The 26,705-nt window shown below is 36.2% G+C and overlaps 2 protein-coding genes across 2 annotated transcripts; both read left to right on the top strand.

The window, feature by feature from the left end:
- The first annotated feature begins 1,681 nt into the window (after nucleotides 1-1,681).
- Nucleotides 1,682-14,652, top strand: LOC127795721 (RNA pseudouridine synthase 7). Its single transcript, XM_052327582.1, has 12 exons — nucleotides 1,682-1,808; nucleotides 1,918-1,961; nucleotides 2,051-2,128; nucleotides 2,405-2,505; nucleotides 2,685-2,772; nucleotides 3,693-3,771; nucleotides 4,264-4,346; nucleotides 5,510-5,575; nucleotides 5,683-5,739; nucleotides 6,416-6,544; nucleotides 7,031-7,269; nucleotides 14,388-14,652. The coding sequence occupies exons 1-12, from the start codon at nucleotides 1,706-1,708 to the stop codon at nucleotides 14,488-14,490; spliced, it is 1,170 nt and encodes a 389-aa protein (XP_052183542.1). The 5' UTR covers nucleotides 1,682-1,705; the 3' UTR covers nucleotides 14,491-14,652.
- Nucleotides 14,653-18,097: 3,445 nt separating this feature from the next.
- LOC127793748 (uncharacterized) lies at nucleotides 18,098-26,422 on the top strand. Its single transcript, XM_052324452.1, has 7 exons — nucleotides 18,098-19,457; nucleotides 24,115-24,277; nucleotides 24,658-24,858; nucleotides 24,929-25,174; nucleotides 25,364-25,514; nucleotides 25,679-25,913; nucleotides 25,998-26,422. The coding sequence occupies exons 1-7, from the start codon at nucleotides 19,148-19,150 to the stop codon at nucleotides 26,354-26,356; spliced, it is 1,665 nt and encodes a 554-aa protein (XP_052180412.1). The 5' UTR covers nucleotides 18,098-19,147; the 3' UTR covers nucleotides 26,357-26,422.
- The last annotated feature ends 283 nt before the right edge of the window (nucleotides 26,423-26,705 follow it).

The following is a 26,705-nucleotide window of genomic DNA, read 5'->3' as shown; positions in this document are numbered from 1 at the left end:
AAAGTTAACCCATTTTCTAGTCAAATTAAGATATTCTGTTTATTGAAATATTTTTAAATTTGTAACTTCAAATTTGTTATTAGATATCCAATTAAAAAACACAAAATTCAATTTTTAACATTTATACTATGAATTGAAAAATATCAAGAAGATAGTCCGTAAATTTTTAAGAAATTAATATTATTAATTTTTGGAATTATGAACTTTTCAACTACGACTCCAATCCAAGCTAGACATAGGCATGTTTGAGCAATTAATTCATTAATTATGCAAGTTGAATGGATGTCTCGTTTCAAAGTTCGTATGTCAATAATTTCATCGTTTGGTAATATAATTTTAAAATTTGTTTCTTATGTCATATTTATGGGTATTTTTATTTAAATAATATTATTATTTGAATATAATAATAATATATATTTTTTAATAGCGAGAGAATGTCTTGATCAAAATTTGCAAGTGACTTGTAAAAAAGAAATTGGGTAGGGGTGTCAGTAACCTCTCGGATGGACTCTTTAATACTTTAAGACAGTTTTTTAGATGAGTGTAGAATACAAAATAAATAAAAATATAATAAATATAGAATTTTGAGTATTTTACACCTAAAAAAGAGTTCTCTTATTTATAGAGAGCATGATATTAGAAAGACTACATTATTCAATGAACATATCGAATACTTTTCTAAATTTATAGGCAAACATACAAGAGATAAGTTTAACTTATTCTTCGCGATTTTAAATGAATAAAATCTGAAAATCAAATCTCTTGAAATCAGATCTTTTGAGATCTGTAATCTTTTGAAAAAATTATTTCGCTATATCCATAACTTAGTTAATCCTGAAAAATAATCTCACTTCCAGTTAAAAATGCTCCACAAGTTGGCCAACACAACATGTACTATATATTATTGAATAAAATTATTTTTAATTCAAATTACACTTATTTTTCATAATTTGGATTATATAATATTTTAAATGCTACTTAATAAAGTGTATAAGAATAAAAAGTTATTAAAGATATTTAAAATATGTTATAATTCAAACTGTAAAAAATAAGTGCAGTTCAATTTAAAAATAGTCAATCTCTTATATATTATAGGGTGAAGTATTAAATAAATTACTAAAATTTAATCACCAAATTAATTAATGTATTTTGAAAAGAGTGAAATAAACTATTTTATTTTGAAAATATAAAAAATCATATGTATTATGTGAAGTTATTTGATTAAAAATAGAGTTGTCATTATTAATAAAATTAAAACAACATTAGTAATACTAAAAAGACATCGATTATAATGTCTAACATGGTCTTGAATTTAAGCATATAACAATTTATTTGATACTTTTTAAAATATAATAATCAAATTAACTCTAAATTTATAAGGATAGTGACATAGTGATCTAAACTTTGCTTGCTAATTGCTAGCAACTAATCTGTCAAACGATTTTTTTTTAAAATATTAATTAATATTTTTGGGAAGAAAATAAGTAAACAAGAGTTGTAATTTATTTCCTACAATTTCCATCAATTTGATTAGAATTTTAATTCTAGAATTTAAGCTTAAATATTATTTCGGTTGGTTCAAATTCAAGAGTGAGTGAATTTTTTTCACATTAAATTTAAGAATTAAAATATAATTTCCGGAATTTAAATATTAGTAATGGCGCTAAATTAACTCCGAAACCCTAACCATAACATTTCCAACCAAATGAGCCAGAAGCGGAAGAGGCGGGAGGACGAGACGGAGATGGAGATTGTATGGCAAACGCCCGCGAACCCGCCGGAGCGCCGAGATTACATTTTCCGCGACGGTAACCGTTGAAGAAATTTGAAAAGCGCTGTCTCTCTGCCTTCTCTGCATTTGTTTCTTTCCCGCGATGTCACTTTCTCGTGACTCATTCTGGTTGAATCATTCTGCAGGTGTTCGCTACGTGAAACCCTACTACTTCGAGTTCATCTGCCATGTATATATAGCCTATCCTCTGTTTCCCTCCTTCGTTTACATAGCCGGCTTGTTTTGCTCACTGGAAAAAACCCTAATGATGACGCGCAGGTGAAGAATCGCTGGGCGGGGAAGACCATTGTCGATCTCTTTGCTGAAGAATTCAAAGGCCGGCCATATGATTACTACGTATTTTTCCTATTCTTTGTTACTTTAAAATGCTCAAGGATTTCCGATTTTGTCTCTGTATTATTAAGCACGTCTCGTAATCTCAGTTATTGTTCTTGGTTCTGCTAGAGATTTATTTGAGATTTGTTAAAATGGACGCTTTAAGTTACTTCAGAATGGACAGACTGAATTGGGCGTTACTGTGCTCGCTTTGTATATAGATGTGCAACTGTTAATATTTCAAATTCCTTGTTTTACTAGAGGCTGAGTTTACAGGCTATATTTTATGCAATTTAGGTTTCTGCTGTTAAATCTGGACGGATACAAGTGGATGGGGAGGTGGTGCCAGTTTCATACATAGTTCAGCCATCACAGAAGATAAGCCACTTCTTACACAGGTTTGTTGCACCCAGCTCCCTGTTCGTTGCATATTCCTTGACCTGTTTATTCCATCATTTGGTGATTTTTAAATTTTGTTCAATTTGTTCCCATTTCATCAAAATTTCTCTCTTTGCTCCTGCAAAAGGACTGCGTTATGAAGCTGCAAAGCTAGTAAATAACACAGAAAAGGTTGTAGGCACGAACCACCAGTAAGGGCATGGGAAGTTTCAATTCTGCAGCAAGAACCAGAAGTATTGACTGTTTGTAAACCTGCAACGGTCCCGGTAAGCAAAAATTCTTGAGGATGATTATCCATTGATTCTTTGGCTGTATCTATGCTCTACTTAAATAACATATTAACATATCTATGCCTACTTATGTAAGATCACTTGCACTTACTTGGATGGGACTTCATTACAAAATTGATCCTTTTGTAACCATTCTTTCTTGCTCTGTCTCCCATGGGGAGAAAAATGCTTACTATATTTGTGCCTTATTCCCTCCTCCTCCCCCTATATTTTTTGTGGATTCAAATGCTTTACATTTATTTAGTAGAATATTTAGACTGAGATTCAGAAAGTAATGGCATCTTATTTGGGGTGAACACCATGTTTTATGTTTTGCTTTTGTATGTGACAGTGATACTTGTCTGGTTATCACTATAAACTAGAATCCTTTATCTGGCCATAAAACCTTTCCAGACTGGTAATGTGTTCTCTTCTTATTGGTATTTATCAATTGTTCTTGATTTGTCATTGGTTGTTTTTTGGTCAATGAAATTTATGCACACCTGTATGACAAAAGATAGAAATACATGGAAGTCTAGAATTCATGTAGCCGACCCCACATAGTGGGATAAAGGCTGGATATGTTGTTGAAATTTATGCACACACATGAGAGTGAATAGCCTACCAGCTTTGCCATTTCTTGGTTGAAATGGTGGAGAAATGTTTAGGGATTCACTTGCAAATGTGTGTCAGATTCTTATTGACAGATGTTCAATTATTTTGAGATTTTTTTTAAACTAGTAACTTTGCTTACACTAAGCTGCACTACTGAAAGATCTGCGATTGTCCCCTTCTTCACTGTGAAATTTTGACATGAAATGGGCATATTGATAAGTGTTTCTTCCACCTGACAAACTAAGTACACTTTGATAGTTTTGAGTTTTTTGTGCATTCATGATATTCTATTGTGATTTTAGGTGCATCCATGCGGTCAGTATCGTAAAAATACGGTGGTTGGCATTCTTCAGGCTGAACATGGGTTGGCTTCTTTATTCCGTATCCTGCCTATTTTTCAGCAGCTTTCATACTTGCATGGTATCATATTTTGGGGAATACAGGGTCCTTCACATGTAGAGGTGAAGGAAATGGTAGCAATGAAAGTTTTAGTTTTTTATAGAGTTTTAACTATAATATGTTTATATTTATCTTTTATATTATTTGTCTATACATGGGCATGATGAGAAAACTATCAGATTTCCCTTCCATTGCATGCATAGCATTTTGTTTGCTTGCCTCTTGTTTTTGAAAAACGAAATAGAATAATATTTTTTCATTTGTGTGATTTTGTTTGCGTATCTTTGCTCTCTCTCTCTCTCTCTCCCCATACTGGTTCTTCATTATATCATTTATTTGTAATTTCCAATTCTATAACAATATTATTTGTTATTCCTTTTTCCACACAATTTACTCGGCTTCCTTTTACTTTTATTTTTTTGGTTCTTCAATGTAAAACATTGCATTATTACTTCCCTGACACTAATTTGTCAGCTATTCATCGACTGGACCGCTTGGTCTCTGGACTGCTTATCTTGGCCAGAAGTGCTTCTAAGGCTGACCAATTTAGGCAGCAGGTAAGCCTTATGCTTACGCTAACATGCCTAAAGTAAATGTTAGCAATGGCAAAAGTTCTAGTCAAAAGTTTTTGTTAACATAATGGAGAATGGTATTCAATGCATATTGGTATGTTGCTTTACTTCTTTTTACGAGCCATACATGCATCTTGTTTTGCTCAAGCTAGCAAAATTGGTTCAATTTATAGTCACTTCTGTATTGTTATATGTGTATATATACATATTTCTGGCTGTTGCTGTTACATCTGGTTTTTGAAGGACACATGATTACATCAAATGGTCTTGATGTATGTCTGGTTTCATCTACATGATTCGTTGATTTGGTATGTGGTTGCCTAAAAGGATACATCTGGAGCTTACCTCATTCAATCATGAATTATAGCTATTTCTATCAGGTGTACAGAGTTTTTTTTCTGTAAATGTATCAGGTGTACAGAGTCAAAAGCCTCATCTATTTGCTATTGGCAACAGTATTACCAAAGCCATCACTTCTAGCAGCAGCAATTCCACAATGATGATAGTATCTCTAGCCATTGTTGCACTTGGAAAATGACAAATAGTGCCACATGTACCAGCAATTCTACTCATACAAGTTGCTGGTTAATCTTCCTTGTCTTCTATCTGGCTCAGCTTCCCCCCCCCCCCCCCGCTCTTCACAATAATTAGAACGCCCATTATATCTATGGACAGATGTACTTTGGTTCTCTTATAATAAACGAATGAATCTTGCTGATTATGTATGATGAAGGCTTGTGGTCTTATCTTGAAAGGATCATCTTCATAAATAATGTCAGCTTTTATAGCCAAAATGTCATAATGGAGCCTTCTCAATATCAATTTCATATAAATACTGTCTAATGTAAGGGTTTGTGCTCCTACATGCTTCATGCTGTTGTAAAGAAGTATATACAGTTGAGTAGTATTTGCGAAAAAAAATCAACGAATTATTATGCAGTTGAGTACATATAACCAGATTTAGATTTTTCATCCTGTTTATGCCTCTTTTTTGGCAAAACCTGGTGGCTTTTTGGTTGATCATGGCCTATTTTAATTTTCAGCCAGATTTAGGTTCTTCTTCTTCTTCTTTTTTTTTCTTTTTCAGGCAGTATTATTAACTCAAATTGAAGATCGGGGGTGTATTAACTAGGTTGTTCTTTTTCCAGATTGAAGCTGGGATGGTCCAGAAACTGTATGTTGCAAAGGTCATAGGGATATTTCCCGAGGAAGAGGTATTGTGAATTTGAATCTTGGGTGATGCATTTAATGTTGGTCATACAATTATTCTGTTTATTAAAATCATATAATTTTTGTTTGACGTCTGGTTCATTCTTTGCAGGTAGTTGTGAATGCCAATGTAAACTACAATGCTAGAGAAGGGAGGAGCACTGTGGAGGTAAATATTTCTATTGAGAATATTGATCTTGTGAATGAATATTGCTCCACCCATAGTGTTACCAATGAGTGTTTAGGGTTTAGTGTTATAGACTTCTGCTGATAGGTTTTGGATCCCATGAGTCATCAGGTTTTCATTATCTAGCTTCTTTTAATTCTTTCAATGGTACACATTACATGAGTGAACTTCCAATTTGTGCAATTTATTTAGTAGGGGAATGCTAAATTAGATTAAAAAATTGAGCTCTGGGAAGAACATAATAATTGGACCATTAACATTTCTGTTAAAAGTCACCTATTTTTTTTTCTTCCAATTGTCATGGTTATTTCCTTCATTATTATGGGCATAATAGTATATTTCTCAGACCATTATTGTTCTACAATTCGCATGTTTGGAATCTATTAAATCAAGATAAAATGTTGCATTGTATATAACAGAACTTGGCATGTTGAGTAATTCTTGTGCATTGCACACCTGACCAGCTATAATGATGAGAAAAGAAATGCCTTCTCTTGCAGTTCTTTTGGGATACTTGTAAAGCTAGTTCTCTTTGCCTCCTTGCTGACATAATGAGTGACTGAAACCCCTTCTCCATTTTTATTGCACATTTTATGTGTGCTTAAGAAGCACATCAGATGGCCATACTGAAATGAGAAGCAACATTCTGTGTATGCAGGTGGAGCCTGTTGGAAACACTGTTGTTCCACTGAAGGGAAAGGCTGCTAGTACAAAATTTATGAGGATTAGAACCAATGGGACTCACAGCACTGTTCTATGTAAACCAATCACTGGCAGAACTCACCAGGTAAAAGGATTTACAGATTATAGGGGCTTACATTTACTTCTGCCCAATAAATGGAAAACTCTCTTCCTGTCTACCCCTTTTCTCTGTCCACTATCTTCATTAGTCTCCCGTTCTTTCTAAAATATACATATATTAGCATACAAACAAATGTATTGGCAAATGCTCTACTACTTTCTTTTGTTTCTTGTCGTAATTTACTTTCTTTGTCCCCAATCTTCTTCCTCTTGTATATGGGAACACCTGTTATGTTGGTTTAGTTTTCTTTCTGACACCACATTTTGACTGGTAGTTGTGATTCTCATAAATGGTTCTGTTATTTCTTCATTGGTATCTGAAATCATTAAACGATACTCTTCACTTATCAATGATTTAATGTTTTGCTTTTGTATAATCAAACAGCAGGTATTTGCCTTTCCTTTTTATGCTAGTAAACTATCCATGTACCCTATTTAAAACTAACTCACTATCTCTCCCGCCTTTCTGTAGATACGTGTCCATCTCCAGTATACAGGGCATCCAATAGCCAATGACCTACTCTATCTCTCTGAAGTTGTTACTGATCGTTTCACTAAAGGTTTGGGTGTGGATAGAGCTGCCGCTAAGTCAGCTCACTCTCTAGCATCTGCTCGTGTTGAAGCCTCTCCTGCTGGATATGAAGATAATTCAAAGGAAGCTTTTAGTATTGATCCTATGTGTACGAACTGTCCCAATTTGGCTCCTCAAGGGTAAAAAACTTCTCTTTTCATACTTGATTAAACATATTTAAATAATTAGTTGCAATAGTAGCAGAAAAGGTGAGGGCAAGCCTTGGTACCAATGGTGAGCTTGCTTCTTTGGACTCAAGTTGTGAAAACAACATTTTTCCAAAGTATGGGTAAGATTGTGTACAATAACAACTCTCCATCAACCCTAGCAAAATGAGGAGTCTCATGCACTAGAGATGCCCTTCAGTAGCAAAAGAGGTATAGGAAGATCAAAAAGAACACTTGGTGAAAAAACATTAGAGATAATGGTCTTACAAAAGATTTGACCATGGATAAAGATCGTTGGACTTGGAAAGGTGTATGACTTTGCCTATTGCTATTTGGATTAGGCTTGCAATTGCTGTTGCTTCTATAAGTAGTCTCTGACCAGTTTCTTGTTGCTTCCTTGAGTAGAAGCTTTGACTACTTTTAATTGATGTGCTAATAGTTACTGTTACTTTTTTTTTGTTTTTGTTTTTTTGTTTTTTGGGGTTGAACTTGAAGTCTTGTCATGCTTGAGCTAACCTACAATTGGTGGTCAAGAGCAACATTTTTAGCTTTTCACGTTTCTGCATTGTAAGTGGAGAAGGAGAAGAGTTAAAAATGGATTTAGGTTCGGGTAGTTAAAAGTGGTTTTCTGTTGTGATAATTGTTTTTGTTGGGAGCTGATGAGGCCAAGCTGTCGAGCTGATAGAGGGCCGAGTTGCCGAGCTACTAAGCTCGTTATTGGTTGATTTATCCTTTGTGATTTATCTTGATTCATATTATTGTTATATCTTATATTTCATTTTTATTAGATTTGTTTGTATTTAAGGTTGTTGTAATCTAATCCTACAAAGTAGGAATCTAATATCTAAAATTTAGAAGAATTCTTAGGATTCACTGTGTATATATCTGTGGCATTCTCAAGGAATAATTGACAGAGTATTATTCTTCCAAAAGAAGATTTCTTCATGGTATTAAAGCTTGCTTTTCGATCCTAAAGCAACCTCTTTCTATTTTTTCGTCCACATTTTGCTTCATCAATCAATTTTATTTGTTTCTTCTGTCTACACCCTATTTTATCAATGGCGGATACTCAACCTAATCTCACTCTAACTGAGGCTTCTGCCACAAGTTCTCTGATCAATTCATTTGTTCCGCCTTCGAGTTCTGCAACAAATCTTTCCAGTAGTTCAATTAATCATCTTCCTATATAGATTACTCACCATAAGTTGAATGTGAGTAACTTTAGGGAATGATTTCAGTCAGTTATGCTGGTTATCAAGGGAAATGGCAAGGCTGGTTACTTAACATGCTCTACTCCTCCACCCAACACAACAGCCACATATGGTACCTGGGAAGCCAAGAATTCCATCATAATGGCCTGGCTGATTAATTTGATGGAGCCTAGAATAGGAAGAACTTACCTATTCTATAAAATTGTAAAGGAGATATCGGATTCGATCCAAGACATGTACTCAGATTTGGAGAATTCATCTCAATACTTTGAGATTAGATCTGCCATTAGGACCACACGATAAGGTAATCTAAATGTTACAGATTATTTTAATGTTTTGGTTGAATTTTGGCATGAAATGGATCTGTTTTACACTATTAATTGGGAATGTTTTGCGGATGGTACAAAATATAGTAAGATGATGATTGAGAAGGATTGGGTGTTTGATTTCCTACATCGCTTTAACATGATTTGGATGAAGTAAGAGGCAGAATCTTGGGTACAAAACCTTTGCCTTCATTTCGAGAAGTTTTTGTTGAGGTTCGGAGGGAGGAAAACCGAAGAAAGGTAATGCTAAATTAGCAAGGTGAGTCCCCTTTAACTCATCAAAATTTCGCTTTAGCAAGTTTTAAACAAGAAGAGAGTCAACCAAGGAATCTAAGACGAGAGAAGCAATGGTGTGACCACTGTAAAAGACCATATCATACCAAAGAAACATGTTGAAAAATTCATGGGAAACTAGCTAATTGGAAGCCAAGAGGAAAAAGGGAGAGTGGAAGGGCTGCCTACATAGTTGATGCACCAAAGGAAGCAGGAAACAGTACTAGCCTTAACCTATCAGAGGAGCAGATTCAGGCTTTGTATAAGCTGCTGAATCAAGGTATATCCTCTCCAAGTCCTCCTATGGCAGCTACTATTTTACAAGATAATCCCCATTACCCTTTTAAGTTCCAGCAAACTCTCTAAGAATATATGGATAGTAGATACGGGTGCTTTCGACCATATGACATGTTTAGCCTGTTCAATGACATGATACACCCCTTGTGACAACTGTATTGATGGTACCACCTCTCCAGCAAAGAACATGGAATAGTTTGTATTTTTGGTTTAAAACTTAAATCAGTTTTACATGTTCCTGGTTTAAGATGCAATTTACTGTCAGTCCATAAGATTACTCAAGATATGAATTGCTGTGTGACCTTTCCTTCATATTGCTTATTTCAAGACCAAGTATTGGGGATGACGATTGGCAATGCTAAAGCTAAGGATGGGCTTTATTATTTGATAGAGGATATGATTTTTTCTTCTACAAATAAGGTTGTTTTGACAGCCACAACCAATGTCAAAATTTTGTTGTGGTATAATTATTTAGGTCACCCAAGTTTTTCTTATCTTAAATTCTTATATTCGCATTTTTTCATCAATAAAAATCTAACTTTCTCATGTGAATAGTGTACCATTGCCAAACAGTCTCGTTCTTCTCATCCAATTCAATTCTATAAGCCATCTAAACCATTCCATTTAGTTCATAGTGATATTTGGGGACCATCTAAAACTCCTAATATTTTTGGTTCTAAGTGGTTTATAACCTTTATTGATGATCATTCTAGGATATGTTGGGTGTATCTTATGAGGGAAAAATCTGAAGCTTGCAACATTTTTAAGAAATTTCACAAGCTCATCTTAAATATGTTTCAAACTTCCATCCAAATTCTTCATACTGATAATGGTCGAGAATACTTCTCTCATGACCTTACTAATTATCTATCTGAGCATGGCATTTTACATCAGACCTTCTTGTCCATACACACCACAACAAAATGGTGTGGCGAAAAGAAAAAACAGCCATTTTCTAGAAATGGCTAGCGCTATGATGTTCACCACCCATGTCCCACATTTCTATTGGGGGGAAGCAGTCTTTACAATTGCTTATTTGATCAATAGATTTCTCTCAAAGACCATAAAATTTCAGACCTCTCTTGCTGTCCTTTGTTCTCTCTACCCAACTATTAGCCACTTACATTCTCTTCCTCTAAAAATTTTGGATTGCACTTTGTATGTTCACAATAATTAGCTTAACTGTACAAAGTTGGACCCCAAGGCCCTTAAATGTATCTTTATTAGGTACTCCCCCTCCCAAAAAGGTTACAAATGCTATAACCCTCTCAAAAGACAAGTCTTGGTCTCCATAGATGTCACATTCTATGAAGACCAATCATTTTACCCCTCACCAGTTTCAGTTGCTGCATCTCCATCCCTCTCGGATCCTACTCCTATTTCCTTTCCTTCCCTTGATGCTCCTCTGCCCTTATGCTCTCAAGGGGAGAATTTATGGCCTCTCCGCCTATTAGGCCTTCAAGTTCCGATAGCATAAGGGCAAATCCTTCAAGCTAGGGGAGAGCATTCGGTTATAACTGACCGAACCGTCAACTTTTTTACCAACCGAACCGAACCGATCATAGCCCACTAACTGAGCCGAACCAAACCAATAGGATATGCTAACCGAAAAATCGAAACCGAAATAACTGGTATAATCAAACTTCACTAAAACTTACCAAATGGGCGAGCATGATCGGAGGGAGAGAGATGCAGCTGGGGCGGTGTTGGCCTCTGCATAGGAAGGAAACGAAACGCCAAAGACAAAGATGAATGGCTAGCCCTTATTCAGTTCGACCCTTTGCTCGGCCAGAGGCTCAAATGGCCCTTCATCTTCGATTGTCATGTGGCTATGAGATAGAGAGACTGTCGTGAGGTGGCGGGAGGGGATCGACGGTCATGAGGCGACAAGAGGGGGGCGACGAAGGTGAGGCAGTGACAGTGAGATAGAGATCAAGAGAGAGAGAGAGAACGAGAACTGAGAAGCAGCGCGGGCAGGAGGGAAGCGAGGACCAGTGGTGAGGCCGGAGGAAGGGGGCGACAGACTGATTGGTGCCCGGGCGCGCGCGTGCGTGCGCGCGCGCGAGAGAGAGAGAGGAGTCCAACATCGTGACTCATGAGGCTAAGAGGTTTGGGGTGAGGGAGAAAGAAGTTTGGGGGGGGGGGGGTAGGGGGAACCAGAGACTTTTAGGCAGAGAGTGTCAGGGGGTCACATGGGGGGAGGGGGGGGACGCGAGGGAGAGAGAAAAGTTTGTGGGTGTGTGGCCTGTGGGGGTGGGTTGAAACCGTGGGCAATAAACCGCCTGTGGGGTGGGGGGGGGTGTGAAACCGTGGGCGGTAAACCATGGACAGCAAAAAACAATGGGCAGTGGAGGAGAATTTGATTATTTCGGTTAACCGAAATATCCGAAATTTTTTATAAATATAACCGAACCGATTTATAGCCACATAATTAACCGAACCGAACCGAACCGAAAAAATGCACACCCCTACTTCAAGCTTTGCTCCTATTTTTCCTAATCCATCTTTTCAGCCATCCTCTCAGCCAGAAACTACAACTGAACCTCATGTTCCAACTTCATATTTAGCTGTTAAAAATCCTCTGCAAGTGTATTCTAGTAGTTTAAAGGCCCATCATGAGGGACAACAAAACCAATCATCACTTCCAGATGTTAGTCCATCAGAAAACAACGTTGAGAATGAGTCTACTAGTAGTGATAATTTGGATTGGGCTATGCCTATTGCTCTAAGGAAAGGGGTAAGATCTTGTGTCAAGATCCTATGTCTAATCACTTGACTTACGCTAAGTTATCCCCTCAATACAAGGGATTTGTTGGAAGTATTGACAATATTGTCATTCCAAGGAATATTCAAGAGGCTATGAGTGATCCTAAGTGAAAAGTTGCAGCTATGGAGGAGATGAGTGCCTTGGTGAAAAATAACACATGAGAGATTGTTAAACTACCTTTAAATAAAATGGTGGTTGGTTGTAGATGGGTTTTCACAATAAAACATAATGCAGATGAAAGTGTTGAAAGATACAAGATAAGATTGGTTGCACAAGAGTTTACTCAAACATATGAGATTGACTATGAGGAGACTTTTGCTCATGCGGCCAAACTCAACTCAATTCGGATATTAATTTCTCTTGTTAATCTTGATTGGCCTCTACTTCAATTTTATTAAAAATGCTTTTTTGAATGGTGACTTGGATGAGGAGATATATATGAGAATACCCTTAGGATTTGAACAGGAAATTAGCAGTGGAAATGTGTGCAAATTAAAGAAATCCCTATATAGATTAAAGTAGTCTCCAAGGGTTTGGTTTAAGAAATTTAGCATGACTTTCAATCGTTTGGAATATAAGCAAGGGCAAGCTAACCATACCCTATTTATAAAGTCTACAGTAGAAGGTAAAAAGACCATATTAATTATTCATGTTGATGATATTATTGTGACAGGTGATGACGTACAGGAAATTGAAAATTTGAAGAAACAATTAAAAACTGAATTTGAAGTAAAAGACCTAGGAGTCATGAGATACTTCTTGGGAATGGAGGTGGCTCGGAGTAAAGAAGGGCTATTCATCTCTCAAAGGAAGTACACACTTGATTTGTTAAAGGAAACTGAGATGTTAGCATGGAGATCGACTGATACTCTTCTAGAAAAGGGTTGAAATGTCGAAGAAAAAGGACACTCCTGTTGAAAAAGAAAGGTGCCAAAAGTTGGTTGGTAGACTAATTTATTTGTCACTTATAAGGCCAGACATAGCCTATGCAGTAAGTGTCATAAGTCAATACATGCATTCTTCAACTCAAAAACATATGAATGTAGTGTTTCATGTTCTAAGATACCTCAAGGGAATGGTTGGGAAAGGGCTGATGTTCTGGAAAACTAATGAAAGAATAATTGAATGTTTTGTGGATGTTGATTGAGTTGGTTCACGTGAGGATAACAAGTCAACTTCAGGTTATTGCACCAAGTTATGGGGTAATGTGATTACTTGGAGGAGCAAAAAGCAATCCGTAGTAGCTCGAAGCAGTGTCGAGGTCGAATTTTGTGCTATTGCTCAAGGGATATGTGAAGTTATTTGGCTGGAAAGGATGATGGAAGAGTTGGGGATATCCTTATCTCAACTAACAAAAGTTTATAGTGATAGCAAATCTGCTATCAGTATTGTGAAGAATCCGGTTCAACATGACCAAATGAAACATGTAAGAATTGACAGGAGTTTTATAAAGAGAGAAATTAAAGAAGGAGGAATCAGCTTATCCTACATTCCAACTACCAATCAAGTAACTGATATTTTCACAAAAAAATGTTGCAAGGCTAGGGTTTGAGTTACTAATTGGCAAGTTGAGAATGACTTGTATCTATTTCTCAGCTTGAGGGGGAGTGTTGGGAGCTGATGGGAGGCTGAGCTAATGGAAGATCGAGCTGCCAAGCTGACGGAGGGTTGAGCTAATGGCTGAGTTGTTGAGCTACTAAGCTTGTTATCGGCTGATTTATCCTTTATGATTTATCTTGATTTATATTGATGTTATATCTTATCTTTTTTTTAATTAGATTTATTTGTATTTAAGGTTGTTGTAATTTAGTCCTATAAAGTAGGAATCTAATCTTTAAAATTTAGAGGAATTCTTAACATTCACTGTATACATATTTGTGGCATTCGCAAGGGAATAATTGGCGGAGTATTATTTTTTCAAAAGAAGATTTCTTCAGTTTTAGTTTATGGCTCTTAAAATTGACTTAGTCGTAAAACAGTAATTGCATGGGGAAGCCCAGATAATAGAGGATATAACTGCATTCATTTGTACCATCAATCTCGCAGTTTACACCATAACACATTTGGTTGCATTTTTTTCTTCCTCCTATATGTGGGCTCTTACCCTTTTAACATGATATCCTTGGCCTCCAATCCATAATTAAAAAAAAAAAAAAAAAGCAGCACTTGATATCCTTGTATTCAGCTTTGGCTGACAATTGCTTACTTCAAATACAGATATGATGGGCATGAGGATGGTCTATGGCTGCATTGTGTTCGATATACAGGGCCTGATTGGACTTATGAATGTCCATATCCGGATTGGGCATTACTTGACTAAATTTTCCCCCCACCTCATTCATTTACGTTTTGAGGAAATTATGTTGTCCTTCCCATCTCCTTGTATATTGTGGTCAATCCAATATGTATAATGTGGTCAATCCAATTATCCAGTATTTTATAAAGAAAATTACTGGCCTCAATGGCCAATATGTTTCTTGGATTTACGGGTTCAACACCAAGTCTTGTGCTTGATTGCTGATTTCTTCTTATGTTAGTGATTGCAACATGGAAAAACTGGAGACCGTCAAGATATCTTCATTATTTGGTATTTAATTTATGTGGCTGCAAGGTAGAGTTGGCAAATAGGTGGGTTGGGCCGGCTTGCCGCCTTCTTGTGACGGGCCTAATTTGGCTTGCGAGAGATGCAGGCTTGCTCATTTTGTGGGATAGGCCAAATTTGGCCCGTGAGGGAGGCGAGGTGGGCCGGGCAATGGGAATTGGGGGCCTAGCACTACCCTTAATATACTGGCCAAGGCGGGCCGAGTCGTGGGCCATTGATTTTTAATTTTTTAAATATTTTTTTTTCGAATGCAATAGTTTTTTTTTTTAAAACATGTTTAAAAATAATTATAAGTGATTGTTGATTTTGTATTTTTCAATGTCTCCTTTCTTGAAAGGTCAACTCCTTCATATGATAAAAATACTTGCAAAAAATTACTCTCGAAATTGCCCCCAAGAGCATTCCTATGCTTAAGTTAGTATGGTTTTAATAAGAAACACATATTAAGATGCAAATGAATAATAAGTTATTAAATGATATTAAAAATAAATTAATTTTTAAGTATTGCCTAACCTTCTTTATTCTTTCAAATGGTACAAGTACTTGCAAAGAATTGCCCTCGGGATTGCTCCCGAGAGCACTCCGATGCTTAAGTTAGTATAGTTTGAAGAAAAAATAATAAAATGTAAGGGAAAACAATTGACTATTAAAATACATAAAAAAAATTCAAACTAATAATTGAGGGGCGTATTCCTTTTAAGAGGAAAGATCACTGTGTTGTGGATGATCTTGCATTGTCATTATATTCTGATTCGTTAGATTCATCATACAAATCTATCCATTATTTGTCAAATTTAGCATCGAACCAATCTTTAAAGCATATATACATTTCTAGTGTCGTACGTTGCAACTTTGATATCTTTAGGTTAAGTACCTTATTTCCTGCAAAAAAAGTTGACTCCGATGGCATTGTGAACATTGGGGGACTAGTAAAAATCTTGGGCCATGGCAACCAACATCGGATACATGTGGTGATTTTGATGCTACCATGAAAAAAATATCAAATGTATTAATTTGGTCATAAGAAAAAGAAAATCTCCTATTTAAATAGAATTCAATTTTGTTAAGCCCATTAAATGTTTATGGACTGCTCTTTGATTTTTTCGATTTGAGATATGTGGATTACCCTCATTTTAAGAATCTCTTAGATTTCCCATGTGAAAAAGAATTTTCATTTCTTGATTTATTATCAAAACAAGACTTATATAAATTATACGTTTCAAAAATTAAATTTTGAATTATTATTTTTATTTCTTATATGTCAACTCTCATAATCGTTTCATAAAACTCTAAAAAATATTCAACACCTTCTCACTTTTGTGTGGGATCTAATTCAACTATCATAAGATATAATAGTGGTATATTAATTTAATTGTGAAGAAGAATTTTCACTACTTGGTTTATTATCAAAACAAGACTTATATAAATTATATATTTCAAAAATTAAATTTTGAACTATTATTTTTATTTTTTGTGTGTCGATTCTCATAGTAGTTTCATAAAATTTCAAAAAATATTCAACACCTTCCTATTTTTGCGTGGGATGTAATGCATCTACCATAAGATATAATAGTGGTATATTAGTCTGATATTTTTTAAATATTTTTTCATGAGAGTTATAAATTGTTTATATATATTTGAATCTCTATGTTCTGCAAAATAATATTTAACAACTTCTCACTTTTGTGTGGGATGTAATACAGTTACCATAAGATATAATAGTGGTATATTAGTTTAACATTTTTTAAATGTTTTTCCATGGGAGTTATAAATTGTTTATATATATTTGAATCTCCATGTTCTACAAAATAATTAACAATAGGAAATACTTCATGAATAAAAATATGTGTGGTAAGATATTTACAATTAGAAAATATTTTTGTTGCACTATAAAATATTTCTAATATATACATAATAACATCTAGTTATTCCTAATCATTATCCCTTAGTTGTCATGCTTCTATCATTTTCCTATTCCAAAATCATTCAAGTTGTTGTTTATATGATTTAATTTTTTGTAACAACAAATAAGTTGAATTCCATATAATTTGAACATCTGTTGGAAATCTTCTATATGATAAACCAAATCCATTAACAAGTTATTTCCACTCCCAGGAATAAAATTCACTATTTCAAATTAAAGCCAAAACATTTCTTATTTTAGCTAATGCTTCATTATATACTTGTAGAATATCAGGTACATAAAAGTTTAAAATATGACATATACATCTATTATGAAACAGTTGTCCATCTAAAATTAATAAAAGTTCGCGTTTTAATCGTTCAATGACAGAGCCATTATTACTTGCATTATCAAATGAGATTGTTATTATTTTATCACTATATTGTAATTATAACTAGTATCTCAAATTTTACTTGCAATTAAATTTTCTCTATGTTGTTTACTAATTCTATGAATCTAATTATTCTTTTTAAAATTTTTCATTCTTTATCAATCCAATATATGGTGATGCACATATAGTAGTTATTTGTCATAATATCATATCAAGTATCTACGTTAATAACACCATTCCATTACATGTATTTCTCAATTATTCTAAATATTCTAGATATAATCATATCGCTTCATTTTTTGTAGTCTTTTGTAAAAAACCCTTAGCTGTAAGTTATAATGCATTTTTACAATACCATTTAAACATTACATCATTCCTAAACAAAAAAAAGATTCAGCTTTAATTATTAGTTTTGTTAAAATAGATTTATCAAGTTCTTTATTATATCGAAAAATCAAACCCTTATTTTGTTGCAATTGTGTTTGCGTTGCGTCCAAGCCACCATCATTATGTTTCAAGACATATCTAATCAAATGTTCAGTCCCGCTCCTTGGTTAGCATGAGTAGTCTTTTTTGCAAAATTTACATAGAGCTTTTTGACTTTTCTCGACTATATTAATAATCTCAAACACCTACTAGACATTACTAGTTCTTTGTTGCTTAGAGTTGCATTGTGAGCTGGACAGCTCATCATTTGATTGTTTTGAGAAAGTTTGATCCTCATTTGATGAGAGTTGCTCAATTGGTAGAGGTGGGATCGGGCTATTCTAACTTGTTTGCTACAGCATTGGGTTGGGCTTAGAGGCGAGCAAGCCCATTTGCTAACTCTAGTGCAAGGTGAGATCATCAATGGGCAATTAGAGCAGCAGAAATTAGGTCATGAATTGGAAGGTGTTTCCTAAAATGTTATTTGCCTCCTTTGCGATGTATTCTCATTTGCCTCCTTTATGAAGTAATATAGGCTGTGTGCTGTTAGAAGCAAAGAAAATGAGTCTCTGGCTGGAAACTTTTAACCTTTCGGACCATTAGATAGGCATCTGCTTATCTCTATCTTTAAGGAGGGGAGTATCTACGGGTCTGGTTTTCAATATTCTGGAATATTTTTCTTTTGTTTTATTCAGTATTTTGCCAATCATAATCACAATGATTTGCACCAAAATGAGGGACACATCGAGCATCTGATTATCATTGTCCACAAGATAATAGAGAGTAGCAACGTCATCCAGCCGAAGGCTTTAGCTGTGAAATCTGAACGAACTTTAAATTTCGGATGAGACGACACTCAAATGCATCCAGGGACCAGTAGTATTTTTATCCGTCATGTGTAAAGATTACTTTGATTTGATGTATTAGAGAAATTAAATTTTCCATTAACACTAGGTTGATGTCTAATTAGAAGTTGCAATTTGCCACCTATCAAACGGGTGATAAAAGGGGGCCGACGAGGATAGTTCCGGGGAGACGGGGGCAAGGACTAGATGCGGTGGGAATGAAGAAGGATGATGTCTTGGCGGCGGAAAGCTTTCGACCGACCTTTGGGACTTTTTTATGCTTACGACGTCTGTCCATATTTTCTGTTGCTATCTATCTATCTATCTATCTACGTATACAGATTTGTTCGTTCTGTTAGATGCGCGGGGGGGGGGCACGCCCCCCTCTCATTTTGCCCGCGTCTCGTCTATGTATATGTTTGTATGTATATAGCTTAAAGATGTTTTCATTTCAGGCACAGTGAGAGGTACTAAAATTACATATTTGGTCATGCATTGGAATCTATGCCATTGGTGACACAAAATTTGATGCATGGGCAAAGATTTAATTTCTAAGCACTCGATTCTCTTCTACTAGAGGATCCTTTCTGTCACAGTTGTATTTGTCGGTGCAAATATCTCCTCTACGAACTTCAATCAGGAGAGGAGGGCTATATGTATATGTATATGTATATATTACACCTCTCTGTCTCTGCAATTTCTCCTTTATTTCCTGCTCTCTGATTTTCTCCCCCCACCCAACCAACAAAACATATTCAAGCACTACTAGCAGATCCCGTTCCACTCCCACTCCCACTCCCACTCCCATCCATGAGACTGAATGCTTCTCGGAGTAGAATCGGTCGTCTATTTGTCTCCAGATTTCTCTTCCTCTGCACTTTCATCACCATTCTAGGTCTTCTACTTCTCAATCTCAGGCTCAGCTCTATTGATGCACCCACCGGATTTTCTATTCCAGACAATAACCGCCCCGAACCGGTGGGTACCGTGGTGGAAGTCAATGGAACCCCCTCGTGTGCCACGGTCGAGGAAATGGGAGAGCGCGCTGTTTCCGAGGAAGCAACTAGGAAGGAGAGCCTCAGAGTTCGAAGAATCATCCGTCAGCATTTCCAATTCCACGGTATGTTCTGTGTCTTTCCTTGGATACGTTCTTAGTATGTTGTTCTGTTTGATTGCCCAAAAAGGAGGATAATTACCGCTCTTTTGCGTGGCCATTTTCCAATTTTTGTGCTTCAAGTTCGATTAACTTCTCAAGTGTCTGTATCATTACCAACTTCGCCTTTTTGGATAGATTGGATTGCTTGCATCGTTAAACTTCAAGGGATTGCAGTTGTATGGCTTTTTGATAGATTCAGATCTTATGTTGCTCCTTTCCAACTTGTAGGAGTTGCCCCATTGCGTCCCCTTGCAGCCGATAGGAGTTGGCTTTTATTCACCTTTTTTTTTTTTTTAATTTTATCTTCACTAACTGTCAAGTATTCCTAATCTGAATACATGGCAATATATGATTGAGCTGTGATACCCAGCCAGCACGATGACATGGTATCATAGTTACACTGAATATTTTCTTGTGCAATAGCATGTTGACTGAGAAAACAAATTCAGCACCATATCAGTCATTTTTCATATCTTACTTGTATGGAATAGAAAATATTCAGTTATTTTTGTGGACATGTTCTAGCAATAGAATGATATCATAACATGTTTGTTATTGTTTAGCCCATTAAATTGTAATGACATCATTTTTAATGTTATATAAATAAGCAAATTCAACCCAACATGTTTGTAAAAGGTGTTGCAAATATTATAAATGGTTAATTTCAATTGAATTGTTATATTAATTTTGCATGATGACATGTTATAATGTTTTGTCAAGACCAAGTCTTGAATCTAGGGTTTTTAGAATAGAATTGAGGAGGAAGAATGGAAGAGAGAAACGGAGAGAGAACAGAGGGAAAGTGGAAGAAAACAGAGAGAGAATGAGAAACTGAATTCAATACTTCATTGATTGATTCTCCAACCAGGTTGGTTAGCTTTATATATAGCTAACTAATTAACAGTTACAAATCAGTTACAACATGTAACTGATCCTTTGCAGAAATAATCTGCTACAACTGATATACAAAATGGAATTCTACAGCCTACTTAAATCTATGAGCTTGACATGCTTTCACCAAATACTTTCTCCCATTGATGTCCTTATAGAATATATGCTAATAAGGTAATAGATAGAAATGATTGAAGAGGTAGAGTTCATATAGTTAATCCCATCTAGTAGGATTAAGGCTTGTGATGTGTTGTTGCATCAATGAACTCAGGCTTCATGGACTTGGGCTATGGTTAAATTGATTCCCCCCCCCCCACCCCCCCCCCCCCCCCCCCCAAAAAAAAAAAAAGAACCACAACCCCACAAACATGAATAATTTTAAACATCTTACTCAAGTGCCATTCTTAGTGGTACAAAAGAATAGTTCTATTCCTAATTTAGTTTTGTACGATTTGTTTGCTAAGCTCAGTTTCTATTGTACTTGCACTTGTAGATAATTCTGGTTGCCTTGTATTTGATTGCATATGGTTTTCATCATATCCATGATGGTCTTATGCTTTTCTCTTGGTTTTCATAATTGAATAGAGAGCTGTAGCACATGATGTCCCTGTACTGTCAAAATTCTAAATGGGTAACCCACCAATGATTTTAATATGCATATTTGCATGTGTTCTTATGGTTAGGCTTGTATTGGCTAAAATTCTAATAGCATAACCCTCAAATCATTTTATCATGCATATTTGCATTTGTTTTTATTACTTCAGTTTTTTTCACCAGAAAACATTGCAAACTATTAACCATGAACATCCTCCTATTCTACTAGATGAATTTTTGGATATCTAGAAAATGCTCATCTTTCTTCTCTGGCTCCAGCTCCACAACTATAAAGCATGAAGTTTGCTGCATTTATGCCTCCTCGTAAAGCAATTTACATTTGGTTAATAGCATCATGGCACATTTCTTTACTTTGCAATGTGGTTACAGATGATGAAGTTTTTCTAATCTTTAACAGCACTGTGTCTTTAGAGACTGCACTAATAGCATGGTGCTGAATTCCAAACTAGATCGCAGTTGTTTTCCTAATTTTTTGTTAGTTCAGTTTCTGTTGTTAAATTGGATGCATGCGTTACATACTAACTCATGCCCAACAGTCATATTCTACTTCCAAGTTTGAATTTATCTACAAACTATAATCATTCACTCCCAGATATACCCATTTAGGCATTGACACAAGTACATACCAATTTGACGAAACCCGTACTTTCTGTGCCATTTCAAACTCGGTTGCTTCTAGGAAATGCTTAGTAGGAGGTGGGTGCAATAAAATTTTCTTGTTGGAACCTTTTGATGATTTTGCATATCCAAGTTTTGTGACAGAACTATGAAAATGTGTTTGGCATGCATATTCTATCATTGCGAATGAGAGGGGTGAAATGTAGAAAAGAATGAAGAAACTGTTGGTTCAAAGAATTGATGTTTGCATTAGAGGGTTGCTTTGAAGTGGTGCCTATTGAAAATAATATGAGGGAGTCATGATTAATATGGTTTAGACATGTGAAAGGAAGACTGATAGAACTGCTTCTGAGCTGAGTGGATTAAATGGAGGAAATTTATAGAAAAAAAGGGAGAGAAAGACCAAAGAAAACTTGGGGGGAAGCCTGTAGAGATAACATAGGATATAATGGCCTTACAAAGAAGAGAAGAAGGGGGGAGATTGGGAAATGGCGCTCCATCAATGGTCAACTATTGATCGTACAGAATATAGGAAGGAAAGAGATTGGATGGAGAGTCAGTGGTTGATGATGGCAGTGGTGATGAGGAGGGAAGGTGGCAGCACAACAGAGAGGAGGGAGGGTTTAATGAAGAGAGTGTGTGTTTAGAGAGGTTTTTGTAGATGAGGGGCAAAATTTTCCATTTGGAACAAAATTTAGATCTCACAAGTTTACAATATAATAAATCGGGGGGGGAGGGGGGGGGGGGGGGGACTTGGTACGCACTTATCTTGTGATAAATAAGACTTGGTTTAAGTTAACCCAGCTCATTTAAGATGTCAAAAGTGGTTATACTTTGTTAGATGGCATTACCACTTTCTTATATGCGTACCAAATGGGCCATTAGATCATGGAGTTTGACAGCCTTGCATGAATTAGAACTTTTACTTGATTCATTATGTAGTCTAGTTAAGGAAAGAACAAAGATGCAAAGTTGTTATTTATCAAAGGCATGAGGCTGCCCCCACTGCAGGCTCTGGGAGGTCAGATGCATACAGCATTATGCTGGATTGAAACTGCTCTGCCAGGAGTTCCCTCGGGGTTTATTTTTCAATTGAAATTGTGAATCATGCTGCCTTATTCTTTATTTTCTTCTTATTTTAAGTAGTATTGAGGGAGGGTTTTAGGATATTGAGGGAAGCTCCTCTTCCTTTACACTTCATCATGGTGGCCAATGGGTTCTCTCTCTCTCTCTCTCTCTCTCTCCCCCCCCCCCCCCCCCCCCCTTCTGAATCAAGGTCTTTAAAGAGGGTTGTTGGTCATTGATGTTCCAAGTTTGACACAGAGTTAGTATGTTGGAACAATTAACTTGTACAAATGCCGGCTGTGTTGTCCCTAGGTTTTAGCCTTGTTAAACTTTTAATGTTAGGGCATTGAGATACATATAAAAGTTGGCTATGGATATGTGAGCTAGTTGAACATGTAAATACAATATATATTGTCTGGTAATATAATATAAGATAAAGTTACTCTCTAGGGATGTGCTAAAATTGAACAAAATTTAGGGTTAAATAGGGGATCTCCATCTCATGTCCATGTTAGAGGCTATAGATTTTCTCTACTATCAATTTTGATTTTTTGTTGAAACATCTTTACATGTAGATGATCTGAACTGAATTGTGAGATGCAATTCTAACCCTAGGTGTTATGCCTAGGAGATTCTCTCTAATCTTTCAATTTTAAATTTCAATTATCGTAACTCTACTTCCAACCATATTCTCAGTCCTCAAATCTCATCTTTTGAGCCATATTTTACTTCTAAATTGCCCAAAACCTATTGCATATCAAAACCCTGGCGTTTTCTACAATTTTTCCTAGCATTTTAAGCCTCTTAGGCCTCTGATCAGCCACTGTTAGTAGGATTCTAGATCTGTCCTACATCAAAGAAAGCAGCTGAGAAGAGGGAAGGAGAAATGAAGTGGAAGTGGAGGTGGGGAGGGAGAGCTCCAGCTCTATTAATACTCAACTTTTATTCATTTCAAAAAATCAAGAGACTCCTAATCGCATAAAACTAGCATCTTTATTTTTTTATTTTTGTAAGCCCCAATCATCATGATTTCTTCTGTGGTGGACTTTGTTGAAGGAGTATAAAGAGATTTTTGAAGTTTTTAAATTCTCAATAAGCTGAAGCATTTGATACTCATTTCTATGTATTTTCTGTTCTTACTAGGATTCTTGTTTTCTCTAGCATACTTAATAGATAGTAATGCGACAAGTTTTTGTGAGGAGATTTTTCTTCTAATCCATGGTTCTGGTATATGCCACATGTAGATAGATAGCATGACTTTGTCTAGTTTTTTTTTTTGGTGTGTTTAATTTAAGAGAAATAACTGTTGTAGACCTGCCAGTTTGAATGAATGTATCTCATTTTTTCTGTGACTTTGATTTTAGACAAATAATCATTGTAGACTCATGAAAGTTTAGTTGCCATTGTTGAATTAGCATGATTCCTATTTCAGGGGCTCCTAGAGTTAGAGGCCTGCCACCTGAGCAGTTCTGCAGACAAGGTTTTGTATTGGGGAAAGCATCAGAAGCAGGTTTTGGAAATGAAATGTACAAGATACTAACTGCTGCTGGATTGAGTATCATGTTGAACCGGTCACTTGTCATTGGGCAAACCAGGCATATTGGTTCTTTCTCTGGCCTTTCTTTCCCTATTCCTGTTTTTTTTTTTCTTTTAAAACCTGTATTTATTTCTCTTTGTTGTGAGTAACAATTAGATTAGCCTTTATTGTACTAAACTAAGTTTGGTTGATCACCTAGAACTTGCATTTGAACTTCTTGGTGGTTGTTTACTGCTTAAAGTTGCAGATGATAATGTGTCAACACTTCACTCATAAAGCCACTCATCATCTCAATTAACAATATTTTAGTCAAGCTTGCATATATCACTGCAACAATGGACAGTATACAAATCTCCCGCAGTTGTAGTTTAATGGCCTCAATATTAGGTAATCTGCATTAAGACATATGCACTGACTATTACATTTCCTTATCTGCAGGGGGAAATTTCCATTTGAGGGTTACCTTTCTTATACGAACTTTTCTTTTACTTTGAGAGAAGTGAAGCATCTGTGGAGATTGAATGACTGTATGAAGAAGTATGGGAGGCGTCTGATTGTGAGGGTTGATAATTTTGAGAATCCCAAGGAAACTAATGTTCTGTGCAGTAACTGGAGAAAGTGGAAACAACCAATTATATGGTAAATTGAGATGAACAGTTTGGCTTCAGTTTCTCAGTTTTTATCATTGTCATAATGGTTCCTTGTTCAGGTTTGAAGGTACAACAGATGCTGTAGCTGCTCAGTTTTTCTTGAAGAATATACACCCTCAAATGAGGAAGGCGAGCTCTGCTTTATTTGGGGATACTGAACTTATTCATTCAAGACCTAATATATTTGGAGAGCTGATGAGATTTATCATTTCTCCTTCAAAAGATGTCAAAGAAGCTGTTGATTGGGTGCTTAATAGAGGTCCTGATCCTCATCTTGCTCTGCATATGCGCATGCTAACAAACAGGTAATTCACCTAAAGTACTTACATTTGAGACTGCATTTTATTTCCTTGTGGACAAGGAAAGATATTCTTGAATCTTAATGGCGGATGCATAGCAGCAGAGAAGATATCATAATGCATGTTCCAATATGGTTTGATCTACCACTGTAGGTATAACTCTGCTTGATTGCAAGATTTTAATTTGGTTATTAGGTCTCCACAAGCAGTAATGGCTTCCTTGCATTGCATTAGAAAGGCCCTACTCAGAAATTGCAAGCAGGTGTCAAGACCGCGTGTGGTTTTGGTATCTGATACACCATCTGTTATTGATGATATTACTCCAAGGCTGCTGGAATTTGCAGAGGTAAATTGCTTTGCAAAAAGAGCACTTAAATGTTCTCTGTTCTCCACTGGAAGCACTATCTAGTCTATGATGTGGTCATACTCAGATTTTTAGATGTGTGTGGAAATCCTGTAAATTGTTCCATTACTTATATTTCTATGAAACCCTTGTTTGTCCTCTGCCAGGTTCTTCACTTTGACTACAAATTGTTCAAGGGAAATGTTTCTGCTCGAGAAACAGCTAGAATGCAGCAGTTAAGTTTCCGAGCAAAGGATTGGGGACCAGCGCCTAGGTGGGTTGCTTTTGTAGATTTCTTTCTTGCCTCACGTGCTAAACATGCTGTTGTTTCGGGGGCCCATAGACGTGTTGGGACAACCTACGCACAGCTTATTGCAGCTCTGGCAGCTGCTCATCGACTTGGTGAGTTGTGATAGCTTGCATGCTATTGTGACATCTTCCATTAACAACTACTCTTTAACTTGTATTCCTTCTTTTGCTCTTCAGATGAAGAGAATGCTACAAATTTCTCTTTCTTCAGCAGTTTCCAAAGTAAATTGTTGTCACACGGCTTGCAAAGACAAATCGGATGGGGGCATGCATGGAACAGATTTGCAGGTCCGCTGAGTTGCCATAATCAACATACTCAATGTGCACCCACACCCGTTCTGCCCCCCGGCTGGTGGGACGGGATTCTTCAGTCGCCACTTCCACGAGACGTACACAGATTGCAAGCCTACGGCGTTAAACTCACGAGTTCTGGTACAGTTGACGACAACCATCTCCGGTCTTTCTGTAGGTCAAGAAAAGATACCGTGAAAACCATGCCCGTCACTCGCAAATGCAGTGGGTTGACTTGTGCTTAATTTTTCAATCAAATTCTTTAGCAACAACTTCATTACAAATATAACGGTGCCCCAATTTTGCTGGCATTTTATTCGTTTTTGTATTGGCTGGGAGCACCGTGTCTGTGTCTTTCTAAGACTTGTACTAGTGTGTTGTGGTTATAACTACTGTGGTCATTCATCATTGTTATTGATAGGTAGAACATTAAGTAGAAATGTGTAGTTTTGATTTTATGAGGAGCTAGCTATGGAATCGAAAGGTGGGGAAAGATATGGTAGACGCGTGAGATGCTTCTACTGCTTGAGACAAATTCTTTCATATCACTATAAACATCAAACCCCCTTTAGCAAAGGAAAGCCCCTATGCAAG

Source organism: Diospyros lotus, chromosome 2 (assembly GCF_014633365.1).
Source record: "Diospyros lotus cultivar Yz01 chromosome 2, ASM1463336v1, whole genome shotgun sequence".
Lineage (NCBI taxonomy): Eukaryota > Viridiplantae > Streptophyta > Magnoliopsida > Ericales > Ebenaceae > Diospyros > Diospyros lotus.
Note: the sequence above shows the minus strand (reverse complement) of the source record. Positions and strands in the feature narration are given on the sequence as shown.

Coding starts and splice junctions, on each gene's coding strand:
- LOC127793748 (XM_052324452.1), top strand. CDS start 19,148: ATGAGACTGAATGCTTCTCGGAGTAGAATCGGTCGTCTATTTGTCTCC. Junction 24,278..24,657: donor CTTGTCATTGGGCAAACCAG/GCATATTGGTTC, acceptor CCTTATCTGCAG/GGGGAAATTTCCATTTGAGG. Junction 24,859..24,928: donor TGGAAACAACCAATTATATG/GTAAATTGAGAT, acceptor TTCCTTGTTCAG/GTTTGAAGGTACAACAGATG.
- LOC127795721 (XM_052327582.1), top strand. CDS start 1,706: ATGAGCCAGAAGCGGAAGAGGCGGGAGGACGAGACGGAGATGGAGATT. Junction 1,962..2,050: donor ACTTCGAGTTCATCTGCCAT/GTATATATAGCC, acceptor GATGACGCGCAG/GTGAAGAATCGCTGGGCGGG. Junction 6,545..7,030: donor TCACTGGCAGAACTCACCAG/GTAAAAGGATTT, acceptor GCCTTTCTGTAG/ATACGTGTCCATCTCCAGTA.